The sequence below is a fragment of the Petaurus breviceps genome, unplaced genomic scaffold (genome assembly GCF_028583685.1).
Source record: "Petaurus breviceps papuanus isolate PSGF00001 unplaced genomic scaffold, PetGlider_PUasm1.0 173, whole genome shotgun sequence".
NCBI lineage: Eukaryota > Metazoa > Chordata > Mammalia > Diprotodontia > Petauridae > Petaurus > Petaurus breviceps.
The window spans coordinates 883,004-895,138 of record NW_027185759.1 but is presented as its reverse complement, the minus strand read 5'-3'; the positions used below and the strand labels follow the sequence as shown (position 1 = coordinate 895,138).

General features: G+C 60.2%; 1 protein-coding gene across 3 annotated transcripts in view; it reads right to left on the bottom strand.

The window, feature by feature from the left end:
* ZZEF1 (zinc finger ZZ-type and EF-hand domain containing 1) overlaps positions 1-12,135 on the bottom strand; it is a 58,930-nt gene that overhangs the window by 33,031 nt on the left and 13,764 nt on the right. For all 3 annotated transcript variants that reach the window (XM_069083260.1, XM_069083259.1, XM_069083258.1), the window contains exons 18-31: positions 9,881-10,040; positions 9,474-9,595; positions 9,265-9,387; positions 8,659-8,825; positions 8,491-8,572; positions 8,181-8,379; positions 7,661-7,809; positions 6,827-7,067; positions 4,590-4,669; positions 4,227-4,320; positions 3,479-3,890; positions 3,136-3,300; positions 2,799-2,918; positions 2,186-2,347 (exon numbers count right to left, since the gene is read on the bottom strand). In XM_069083260.1, the coding sequence (XP_068939361.1) occupies positions 2,186-2,347; positions 2,799-2,918; positions 3,136-3,300; positions 3,479-3,890; positions 4,227-4,320; positions 4,590-4,669; positions 6,827-7,067; positions 7,661-7,809; positions 8,181-8,379; positions 8,491-8,572; positions 8,659-8,825; positions 9,265-9,387; positions 9,474-9,595; positions 9,881-10,040 (2,276 nt within the window). The remainder of the gene's footprint in view (positions 1-2,185; positions 2,348-2,798; positions 2,919-3,135; positions 3,301-3,478; positions 3,891-4,226; positions 4,321-4,589; positions 4,670-6,826; positions 7,068-7,660; positions 7,810-8,180; positions 8,380-8,490; positions 8,573-8,658; positions 8,826-9,264; positions 9,388-9,473; positions 9,596-9,880; positions 10,041-12,135) is intronic.

Below are 12,135 nucleotides of genomic sequence, written 5' to 3'. Positions count from 1 at the left end.
CATCAGCTCTCTGTGCACCATGACGCCCTCTGGCTGCCTCATCAGCTCTCTGTGCACCACGGCACCCCCTGGCTGCCCCTTCAGCTCTCTGCACCACTGCGCCCCCTAGCTGCCCCATCAGCTCTCTGTGCACCACGGCGCCCCCTGGCTGCCCCATCAGCTCTCTGTGCACCACGGCGCCCCCTGGCTGCCCCTTCAGCTCTCTGCACCACGGCGCCCCCTGGCTGCCCCATCAGCTCTGCACCATGGCGCCACATTGAGCTCAGAGACTCGGCCATCCTGCCAATAAGTTGGGGGGGGAGTGGGGGGGCAGGAAAGGTGTGTTCCTGCCTTCAAGTGCAGACCTTCCCTGCGCTAGGGCCCCAGGGATGAGGTGCTTCACAGAAGGCACAGAGATTCCAAGGTGGGAAATGAGCTGAAGCCGGGACCTGAATGCTTCCAATGCTTGTCTTTCACTATAATTGATTTCCCTGCTGAAAAGGGGAATATTTGCCAGCCGGGTTCAGAACCCAGCGCTGAGCCGCCACCCAACCCCTGGAGGAGGCAACTTCTTTTCCGGAAGGAGAAGAGGAGACTGCATTAAGCAGTTTCTCACAACCCAGGGAAGCTTTACTATGACGGCAGTAACTGCCAGCAAAAAAAGAAGTCTCAGACCGACCCCACAAAGCTCAGGACACACTCTGCTGCACCCAGTCGGAGCCCTGGCCAGAGTCACCCAGCCAGTGAAGGTCCCAGGTGCAGGGTGAGACGGACCAGGATCCTTAACCTGCACGTGTCCCCCACACCGCCAGACAGCCCCCAACCATCACAGAGGCAAGAGATCCTCGTGGGGAGACACCAGCTCCATCACCCTCACCCCCAGAGCACCCACTGCTGCATGACAGTCACTGAGGGGTGGACAGAAGGATGACAGCCCTGGGCAGGAGGGCACCCCTCCCGGCCAGGCCCAGAGACATCCTCCTGTGGAGAAGGGGCTAGCCATCCTCAACTGCTGGCCAAGTGCCACTCATGGGAGGCGGCCTGCCCCAGGGGACCCTTGATGGGCCCCAGGCCCAGAGCCTTGGGAGCCTCCAGGCTTCCAGCCCAATGCCCTGGGCCATCAGCCCAGGAAGCTGCCTGCATGGAGAAGTGACCTCGTCACCATCCCCATAAGTGTGATGGCCATAACAGGTGGGAGCTCAAAAGGAGACATGTGCTCCGTCCCATGGCTCCGTCCCATGGCACCCTGAGGCCGGACTGACCACTCTGCCATTGCTCCCGGGGGCCTGGGCCTCTCCCTCTGATTGACAGCCATCTCCCCCCTTCAAGGGCCCAGACCCCCTCAGATCTGCCTACAATAAATTCCTTTCCCATTAGTTCAGGACTGGCTCACCATCCATAGTCCCCACAGGGCTTCTAGAGGACATCTGGGGGGGACACAGAGAGCAGAAGCCAGTCTCTTCCTTCAAGGGGTCCCCACCTTGGGCCCCATGAGGAGGAAGGGAAGAATGTCTCAAGCTCGGCTCTCCCTGGCTGCCGAAGGCCCATGGGGACTCTGAAAGTGGCCCAGAAGAAAGAAGTGGATGAAAGTTATACTACGTGAGCCAACTGTTGGGGTCTGGCTTGGGGAGGAGGAGTGGGGGGACCAGACAGAGGCGAGAGGCTGGGAAGGTGGAGGCAGAGGTCTTCGTGCCCACGGGGCCATCAGGGCAGAATCAGGAGCCAGGAGGGTCCCAGCGATGAGGCTGAGCTCTGCCGAAGGCAGGACAAAGACACTCCTGGTTAGAGCAAACCCCAAAGGGAAGGACCAAACACCTCTGAGGCTCCGCCTTGGTGCCAGTGCCCACAAGAGCGTGTGCTCAGGCAGCAACCAGAGAGCATGAGCAAGGTGACGACCTAGAGGGGGATGCCTGAAGCAGGGGGCGACAGGACCAACAAACGGGGCATGCCAGATGTGACTGGGGCTCCGTGCCAGCTCTGTCTATGGAGCTGGTGGAGAGGAGGAAGCGACGGCATCCTGACAATAGCGGGGATGCCCCCGAGCTTCACCCCAACGGCCAACAGCAGAGAAGATGCTGCCCACGCCCCGTGGAGCTCCCTGGCTCTGCAGACTCCAAGGCCTGCCCGGGAGGCCGCTGCCCACCCTCTAGCCTGGAGGTGGATGCTGCCCACGCCCCCCTGGGGCTGCCACCTCCCCAACACTTACCAGATCACACTGTCGTGGACACTGATGTTTTCTTGGGACATCGTCATGAGCAGCTCTGGCACCTGCAGCTCCAGCAAGAAGGGGAGGTCGCCAGACTCCCAGCCCATATCCAGAAGGTGGAGCAAGGACGCTTGGACGCAGGACAGGGCGGGGAGGAGTGACCTGAAGGAGCCCACGAGGTGTGTCAGAAGCAGGAAAACCTGCCGGCCCAGGAGCCAGGGACTCGGCATCATGTCACCAAGCCTGGCCCGCCAAAGGCGTCTGCCCACAAAACCAAAGATGCTCAAACCACTCCCGGTTTAGCCCCTGGGAGACCTCCCATTTCAGAGTCTAACCACGGAGCTACGGGAAAGGCCCCCATGGAGCACAGAAGAGACTAAGGACCCCCCAGCTTCTCCCAGGCGGGCAAGCCCCGAGCTGGCAGTGGCTCCAAGGCTGCCTGGCCCGCCTCCTCACCGTGGAGATCAGAGACCGCACAGGTGAGGGGGGAGGCCAGCCTTCTCTCCCCAGTGTCCCTCCCTGTGCAGCGCTGACCTCAGTGTCTGCCTCCTATACCCGTCCCCTTCCCTTGGGGCTGTGGCGGCATCAGCGGGGGCACGCTGCCTTACCATACCTGTCATTCAGGGCGCCGAAGTCCCTCACGGCATCCACCACGAACTGGACAAGCTGGTGGTAGGCGTGTCGGATCTCTCTGTGCAGCTCAGCCCCACAGCCCTCCAAGTGTCCAAAAAAGCTAGAAACACACAGGTGTGAGCAGCCTGGGTCACTTGGGAGACATCCGAGAATCAGAGGGACCAGAGAAGCAGGTGACATGAGAAGTCACACAAACCAGACAACTGGGGAAACCCAGCCCCGGCCAAGGAACTTGGGGAGCCAAAAGCAGGGCACGAGTAACCCCCAGAGAGCTGCGGGGCAGGAGAAGAGACAGATCTGGCCTTGTCCGCACTCACTTGGCAAAGTCCTTCTGGCAGGTGAGAAGCTCCAGCAAGAAGAGCAGACAGGGGGACTGGAAACAGTGAGGCCGCCCAAGGAGCTGCAGGCACCGCAGGGTGGCCTGCAGGGCATCCAGGACGCCCTCAGCCTGGGCTTTCTTCAGAGAAAGAACCTTCAAGACACTGGGGGGAAGATGCAACCGTCGGACGGCACACGGAGGTCCAGCCTCCCCACCTAACGCACACCCTCCCCAGCCCAGGAGAAGAAGTCGCCAAGGTCAGTGCTGACGAGAGCCTGCCAGAGACGGTCTCGGACAGGGCGTCTCCAGGGCTTCCTGGTCCCCATCTCCAGTGCGCTCACCTGTCGTGGGAAAGTGCCTGGTCCTTAACAAAGTCCATGACGTCCTTCAGAAGGGGGTATTTCTCGGTCACTGTGGGCACCGGCCGGGCCTCCTCCACAGACCTGAAAGAGAGGAGCCTCAGGCGGCCCCGACTGAGGGCCGGTCTGCGGGTGGGCGTGGATGGAGGAGAAACCGGGTCTTCCTGCTGTGAAGCACTCTGTTCCAGGGGCATGCGTGAAGGGGCCGAAGAGGCCTCCACCTGCTGGTGGGGGCCCTCAGGCCCCATAGAGCCGTCCCTGTGCCCGCGACCCCATGGTCGAAGGGGCACGGCATCATCTGGGCCAGCTGACGCCTCCCAAGGACCCGCTCTGGGGCTCGTTCCCATGGGCAGGAATCGCAGAAGCAAAAGGCCCTTCTGAGCACACTGTCTGGCTAAAGGGGAAAGTGGCACAGACATGGCATGGAAGGAGAGTAGAAAACGGTGGGAGTCTGTGCCCGCCAAAGGCCCCGCCCCCACAGTGCCGTGCAGGGCATGTGCCCGCAGCAGAATCTCCCTGCAGGCCACCTCTTCCCACTTCCTCCCCAACGAGCTCTGTGTAAATCGCTTCCCAAGGATCACCGATGCTGCCCCAAACACCAAGCACACAGTAGGTAGCTAATAAGCAGGCCATGGCACGAGCCACGCCTCCCAACTATGGTGAGCCCCTGAAGCGGTGTGACCCCTCTGGCCTCAGCAGATATCACCCGAGCAGGCGAAAGGACACTGACCCAGGCTCTCCGGGTTCACGTCCTGCATGGCGGCATCTGGCTCTCCTTCCATCTCCTGTCCCTTGTCCAGCAGGGACTTCTGCTTCATCTCTAACTGGGAAGAGGAGCCCAGCCAGGCGGTTAAGGTTCCGCAGGAGGCAGAGTGAAAGGAAAGCACATGGAAAGGAGACGTCCCACAGACAGAATGTGCCTGTTAGGGGCTGGCCCACCGGCTCTTGGCAGGACCTATAATTCCAGGCTCCATGCCTTGACGCCTGGTCCGCAGGCTGGGTGTAAGCCACACAGAGGTCAAAGCTAAGGTCCCCTTGCCACCCACCCCACTCTGAGAGCCGAGGCCCAGGCCCACCCAAAAAGCCTTCTTACCATCCATATCCTAATGCCCTCAGCCAGTGCGTACACCTGGGCAAAATCCTCACTCAGCACCCCCTGGCCCCCACTCTCAACTGGGGAGAGAAGAGAAGGGAGCCTGTCACCAACCAGCCTGTACCTCTCCCCTACCCCTGCCCCCAGCCCAGCCCAGCCCGGCAGCACACCTGGTGCCCTTAGCATGGCCTGAGGCAAACACCCCCTGGCTCCCTCTCTCTCTCTGGCCGCCCCCTCTCCATGGCCTGGCCTGCCCCAACAGTCCTAGCTTCAAATTCTTGTCCCTTCTAAACAACACAAAGAGAGCCTAAACCGACCCCTGGCAGACATGGCCATGTCTGGTGTACCACACCATGACCGAGGACCACGGGTAGAAGGCTGCAAGTCAGATGCCCTGCCAAGCACCAGTCACTCAGGCCAAGCAACAAGCCGTCTGGGAGCAAGAAAGCTGAAGGCCCAGGGTGCCAAAGGCCCAGCCCCTCACAACACCCCCTTGTAATGGGAATGGGAATTTGAGGATCTTCCCTGCCCCTTCACAGACCCAGGGGGGAGCTTGAAGAGCCCCCCTGCTGTGAAGTAAACTCTGCCCCCCTAATAGGCTGAATGAGGTCACGTGGAGCCCGGCTTGGGAGGACTTTGCTGAAGGGAAGCTGGGAGCCAGAGCCAGCGAGACGGTGGGGGAGAGAGGACGCTCAGGCCAGGAGTAAGATGGGCTTGTGAGTAGATACTGATCTTGTCCTGGTCTGTGGGAAGGCTGAAGGATGGCATGGCTCTCAGCATCATTACGGCTTCTGAACATCTTTGGTACTATGATGGAATCAGCTTGATGGTTTGGGGATTTGGTTTTCTGGTGTCTGAATAAATGCTTCAGTTCTGTCCTCTATCTAGAGAATCTGGTATATTTTGTGATTGAACATCATGTAATATTTATATTCACAGTTTTTATGGGGATTGTGGGTGCTGTAAATATTGCATTGGCGCTACACCCCTCCACCTAACAAGCTTCACCCGTGCCTGCCATGGGGTCTGAGGCAGAGCCAGGCTTCCCAGACAGCAGTGGGCATGCTCCTAAGGCTACCCATCTGGCTATGCCGTCCAGACCTTTGACAAGAGAGGTTGTCCACAACTTGGGAAGCCTCGTCACCGTGCCAGAAACCTGGAGAGACCACAGCCAAGGGCCCCAACAAGCAGCCCCACACGCAGGAAGGGCCGTGGCCTGACCTCCCCAGTGCGTGTTTTGGGACAGAAGGTGCCTGATAATGTCATATATGCATGCCAGCCCTCCTCAGCCTCCCCCAACTGCTCTCACTGCCTCTATGCCACCCCTTCTGCAATGCCTCCTTTCCCTACTACCCCTGGAAGCTTCCCCACACAACTCAAACTCCTATATACCGCCCCCCCCCCCCGCCCTAAATGTTCTGGGGCTATTCAAGACCCACCCCCACCCAGCCCTCCAGCCACCACCTGCTCTGCCACCTGCCAGTCTGAGATGATTTGGGACAGGCTCCTCTGGCCTCCTGGTGCCCTGCCCCTGCCCAAACCCCTTCCAGGCACTCAGGTGTCCCCAGGAACTTTGTCCTGACCTCAAGAGTTTTTCCGGGACCCCCCAATGTCTCTTGGTCTCTGCCTGGCCCCTCATTACTCAATCCTTTGTAGCATACTCAGCAGGGAACAGGGACTCCACTCTATTAGATTTTAAGGGCTTTTGAGGCATTTATTCACTCCCACTATGTGCTAGGAGCTGTAAGAATTAAGGGATGCAGAGAGAAAAAGAAAACAAAAACGAAACAGACCCTGCCTTCTAGATACTTCCAGTCTCCCGGGGACAGTGAACGCCAGCCTGCTCCTGAAGCAGGCAGCCTAGACTCCACCAGGGTGGCCTGAGGGCAGGAAGGGTATGTCTGGCCTAGTTCTCTGCCCAGGAACTTGGCACATCGACCCTCATTCCAAGGCTCCACAGGGACCCTCTGGGTGTAGATGAGAAAAGGCAGATCTATCCAAGAAGGAAACGAGGACCCGCGAAATGAGGGCAAAAGTACGTTCATCTGCCTGAGGCCCTCCAAAAACGCACGGGTGCCCCTTCAGCTCTTCTCCCTGCACCCCAGGCATTCTATTTGCCCTGAGACAACAAGAAGCATGCTGCTATCTCGCACGGGAGGCAGCTGCCCATAATGGGAGCTCTCCAAGAACAGCACAGCTCCAGGGCTGGCTACCCCTACCCACCAGGGGACAGTTACCATAACTCTGCAGCTTCTCCAACAGCTGCGGCGTGAGATACACCAACGCGGCAAACGTGGCATTCACAGCTTGATCCACGGCAGAACCTGCAACGCTATCTGTCTGTGGGGCTCGCTTTTTACATGCCTGGGTGAGTCCTTGGAAAAGCTCAGCGCTCTGCCCACAGAAGCCCTGCGCGGGGTCTGACTGCGCAAAGTCTACAAGAAGATCGCGGCAGATGGCAGCGCGGGTACTCTGATTCTGGAAAGCAAGACAGAAGCAGAGAGGCGCTAACAGCTGCCTCTGGCTCAGTCCCAGGGGATGGAAGTGGGTCAGCACTTGTGGCTCTCCTGTACAGGAGGCAGGACTGGGGGCTCAGACATTCTGGGGGAGCTCAGTGTGGGTGAGTTTAAGAAGATGGGGCAGGAAGCGGGAGCTGCGCCCTGAGTCCCAGATGGATAGCCTGGTGGCCTTCTGGCAGCAGCGGGGCCCTGGCGCTAAAGGAGAAGCCCAAGACAGATGCACTGCCAGTCACCCCTGCCCAGCCTGGGTCACCAGGACAGCGGCATCTCTGCCTGAAATGGGATGCTGGAGAGTGGCAGGGAGTCCGTCTGTCTACATGAACAGTGACAAGAGTTCAAGGGGGAGGTGGGTGGGCAGGCCAGGTATCCAGGAGGGCATCCCTAAGAGGCTTTCCCTTTGAAGAAAGGGTCGCTCTGTCTACCACCACTCATTAGGATGTCAGGAACCACGCAGAGCTCCGCAGACAGGCTGAGCTACATGAAGAAGGGGCAGACACAGCCTCGCTCCCGGCAGCCCAGGAGCCGGGAGACGCTCCCTAGCAGACCTCATACCTCTTTGTCATCCTGGGGCAGAGGAGTGGGCCCACAAGCTCCCGGGACCCCCTCTGGGCACAGCTGATGCCTGAAGACTGGTTTCCACAAAGGGGAATGGAGGATGGGCGTCACTTTGGCCACAGGCAGTCCCACATCGCCTCCTAATTCTGAAAAGAAGTAGAGACCTCTCACCATCCTTACCTTTCCTCAGTGCGGTCACTCTGTAGGACCACACCGCACGAATCTGCTAAGGGTCGAGTCAGGTCAGAGCCTGGCCCTGCGGCTCATCTAAGTGACCGGTCTGGTTATCTCGCAAGTTTAGAAGATCACCTCTATGATCTCCTAGGGATAGCTAGGGCAGGTGCTCAAAGATGAGACCGGCTAGGGCCTCCTGTGCCCCAGGGACTCTCAGAAAGCACCAGGCCCCGTCCAGGAGCGGCATCTCTCAGGATGAGCCGCAGAGTCCCATGTTCCCCACCCTCTCTCCGGGCCCCACTTAGGACGCCATCACCATCGCCTGACTGACCAAGACACTTACGATCTGCTCGCAAGGACAGACACTGGGAGGCCAGGCGCCCCATCAGCCTGGAGACCAGGAGCTGTAGGTCCAGGCCCCAGGACACGGCCACGTCCGGCAGGCCATAGGCCGTGACTGTGAACTTGTAGCCCCACTCATTGTTGCTGCTGTCTGAGTGGAAGAGAAAGTGCAGCCGGGGGCCCACCTTGAAGGTCACTTTCTAGAGAGGAACGAAACGGGTGTTTGGCCACGTGCGCCAAACACGGGCTCTTCCTTCTCCCAAGAAGGGGAGAAGACACCGTTGCCCAGGACCCTGCCAGCGACCCCTTACCTTGGGCCACTTGTCTGTGCCAACCTTGGTGTCATAACGGGTCTTCAGGCCCCGGGAGTCGGTGAACTCCAGGTAGTCATACCTGTGGGGCGAGGCCCTCCTTACTCTCCTCTGCTCCTGGGCAGGGAGGGCAGGGGGCAGGGCTGTGCAGGAGGTCACCAGACTGACCTGGTTTCAGTTTCACACTTGTCATCAAATTCCACTTCAAAGGAGGTGGCCCCTGGGCTGAGGAAGACAGCCACCTCGTGACAGTTGTTTTCATAGTTATGGGCAGATTCCATGGTCCAGGTGTTCAACACCACTGGCTTCTCCTGCTGCCAGATGTCCACTTCCATCTAGACAAGGAAACACCCAAGGGACTGCCTGTTACCTGTGCATTCCCTGGGAGCCCACCCCCAAGCGAGGGGCCCCCATGCGGCTTTCCCCACAAAAGGAGCTGAGTGCGGCCCGAGCAGGAATTCTCTGGAAAGGGCTCCAGAGCCCCCAGAACCACCAACGGCTCTCCTTCAGTCCCTGTCTCTCTAAATCTTAGCTTGACTACTGCAGGTCCGTGACGCTGCATGTGACCCCGCCCTGTGCTGAGTGCCCGACTCCTCAAACACTGATGTGGCCCCCTGTCCCAAGGGGCGGAATGGCTGGGAAGCAAGCTAAGGAAACGGGCAGGATGGACTATGCCTGGCAGGCTGCTCGCTGTCCGAGCTGGCCCGAGAGGAAGAAGGGGCTGCTTGAACACTCCCCAAGCTGGCACAGAAGGAAACATGAGGCCAGAACTACCTCACTGGGCTCTCCATCGGGGTCACTGCAGAGGGCCTTCAAGAGGGCTGTCAAGGTGCTGAAGTCCTTCAAGAGTACCACGTGTGGGATGTCCAGGGGGCAGAAGTCCAGCAGGAAGATGACCTGCAGAGAGTGGGCAGAAGGCGCCGTCACAGAGCCACGACAGGCGCCCCCCTGGGCCCGGCCGCGAGAGCTGCCCAGCCACTCACCAGCTGGCGAGCTGCCATGGCAAACACAGAGTCACACAGATTCTCTACTATTTTCTTTCCGCTGTACTGGGACAAAAGGGACCGCAAAACCACCCGCATGGTAGCCAGGAACTGGCCCACATCTAACAAAAGGAAAGGAAAATAATTCAGCCTTTTGAACGATGGGACCGCCTCCTGCTCAGGAATCACACAGCTCTGTGGCCCCAGGAGAGACCAGGTCCGAGCAGGCTCTGGGCCGGCTCGGGGCGAACGTGCCACATTCAGAAGAAGGGAAGAGCCTGGGCGTGGACACCATGCCGCGTCTGGGAACTGAGGGGGGGTGACTTCCTCCCCTTCTCCAGGAGGGTCGGGGTACCGCCCCGCCTCCCGGGGCCCCCGGAGGGTTGGACGCGCTCATGCTGACTCACATCTCTCCACCATCTCCGTGGCCAGCTTCTTGGCCCGCACCTCACTGCCCTTGAGTTGCAGGTAGCACCAGGACAGCAGGCTGCCCTGCACGGCCCAGAGCAGGGAGAACAGGGCAGGGCTGCTCTCCCCCGGGGCCCCGTCCTGCATCAGCACGTCACACTACAAGAGAGGACAGGGGGGTCAGGGCCAGGGGATGGCAGGTGGTCTCCCCGCCCACTCATCACAAGGCGGCCTCCAGGGCCTCATCTCAGACAGCAGGGGGGCTCTTGCTTGGGCCCCTGTGCCATCATGACCCCCTTGGGGCATGGCTCTTCACTAATTCCACAAGGGCGGGCCTTCTGTCTAGCTCTCCAACACGTGGTCACGGCCTCAAAGGCATCCGAGCTTGCCGGCAGGTGAGCCTCTCCTGGGCTTCACTGGGGCTCTTGAGGAGGGGTGCTCATCTCTCTCGGACCTCTGGCCTCTTCACAACTGGTTTTTCAAAGGGCCCCCCATAATCACAGCTGCAGGTGTGGCCCCCGGGCCCAGCCTCCTTCCCAATCTCCCCCAGGCTTGCATGTGACCCGGAGCTGCTCCATGCCTAGGCTGCCCCTCAGGGCCATGGGCATTTCTGGGAGGGAAGTGGCTGACAGTGTGAGGTGAGCGAGCGAGGCCCGGCCTGGTTTCTCTGGAAGCATGAAGCATGTGTGAGGGGGATCCCTGCAGCCCCCTGTTCCAGCCCTGAGACATGGGGGTGGTCAGGGAGATGAGGAGGGGGCAGAGGACAGGACGAGAAGCCAGCAGCAGTGGTCTGGCACGCCGTCTGCTGCCTGTCACTCCTGTCCCAAGCACCAAGCAGAGCAGAAAAGTAGACAGGAAATCCCTCAGGCCACTGTGTGGCCAGGTAGGATGCTCTTGGAAAGCCCTGCGGTGCCCAGAAGCACGCTGGGAGGGCCATTCACGTCTGGGGCCATGGGAGAGCACCGCGGGAAGGGATGGCCTCGAGTCTGCGCCACCTGGCAATCCACCCAGAAGGGCAGGCTCCAGTAGGGGCACTGGCCCCTGAGGCCAGGAGAAAGCCCGCCACAGCAGGACGAATCCAGGGGCAGAGCTGCTTCAGTGGGACACGGAGGCCTGCAGGCCCAGAGAAGACAAGGTCTGTGGCAGAGAGGACAGTAGAAATCAAGGCCTGGCTCTCAAGGAACGAGTCCAGAGAAGGGAGATGGAGTGGACTCATGGAGAAGGGGGGACTTGGTAGAAACTGATGGGAGAGGGGGGGCTGCTGGAAGTGAGAGGAAGAGCACGGGCAGAGGCCCAGCCTGGTGAGCGACAAGGACTGAGGGGGGTCGCCAAGGGCAGCTGCGGAGGGCTCAGGCTGGAGACGCTTGTGACGGGGAAGAGCCGCAACAGCTCTGGCCGAAGGCCACCGCCCCCCTCGGTCAGCTCTGCATGGGTACCGGTCTGCTTCGGCGCTGACTCTGGAGCCATCCGCACCAGACAGATTCACTGACCGTCACGGTCCTTGCCCCCTCTGCTGGCCCACAAGGGCCTTCCTTGGGGCCCAAGACCTCCTGCCACATGGCATGGCATCCGTGGGAAGACCAAGAAGATGAGAAGAAACACAACGTGGGCCTCATCCAAGGGCCACAAAGCTCGCTCTCTTCCCGGCAGAGCTTGGCCAACTGCCCATTGTAATACAAGGCCTGCCCTCAGTAATCCGCAGATGCACGGACGGTCAGATGGCTGGAAGGGATCCCTCCATGTCAGCCACCCTCCTTTCCCTGCCCCTGGTTCTGCTTCTGGTCACCCACTGGACAACTCCTGCCTGTGGAGGAACTTCCTTCCTGACCCACTGGGCCTCTCAGGGCCTGGATGCGTGGAGAAGCCTTTCCAGGCTCGGTCCCTCCAGGGGGCACGTCTCTGATGTCCCCTGGGCCATCTTTCCCGGGGCCCCTTCTGCTCATCCTGGCGGTCAGGCGTGAGGACAGCAGGGCTGAGTCTCTTTGTAGGTTCCACCAGAGTCACCCAGGACAAGGGGCACGTGCTGGGCATCGATCCAGGGTCCCCAGAGGAGCATGCTGACAGCCAGGCACCGCCCAGGTGGCCCAGGGCTGGGGTGGGCAAGGGGTCACTCCACCACGGGCCAGCTGAGACAGCTGTGGGGCTTATAAAATGCTGGTACTTCCCTCTAAGGGGCCCTCTTCCAACCCCCTGACCACAGCCCCCAGGTACGACTTAATCCCATCCACATCTGCAAGCCCTGAGCTAACAAAGC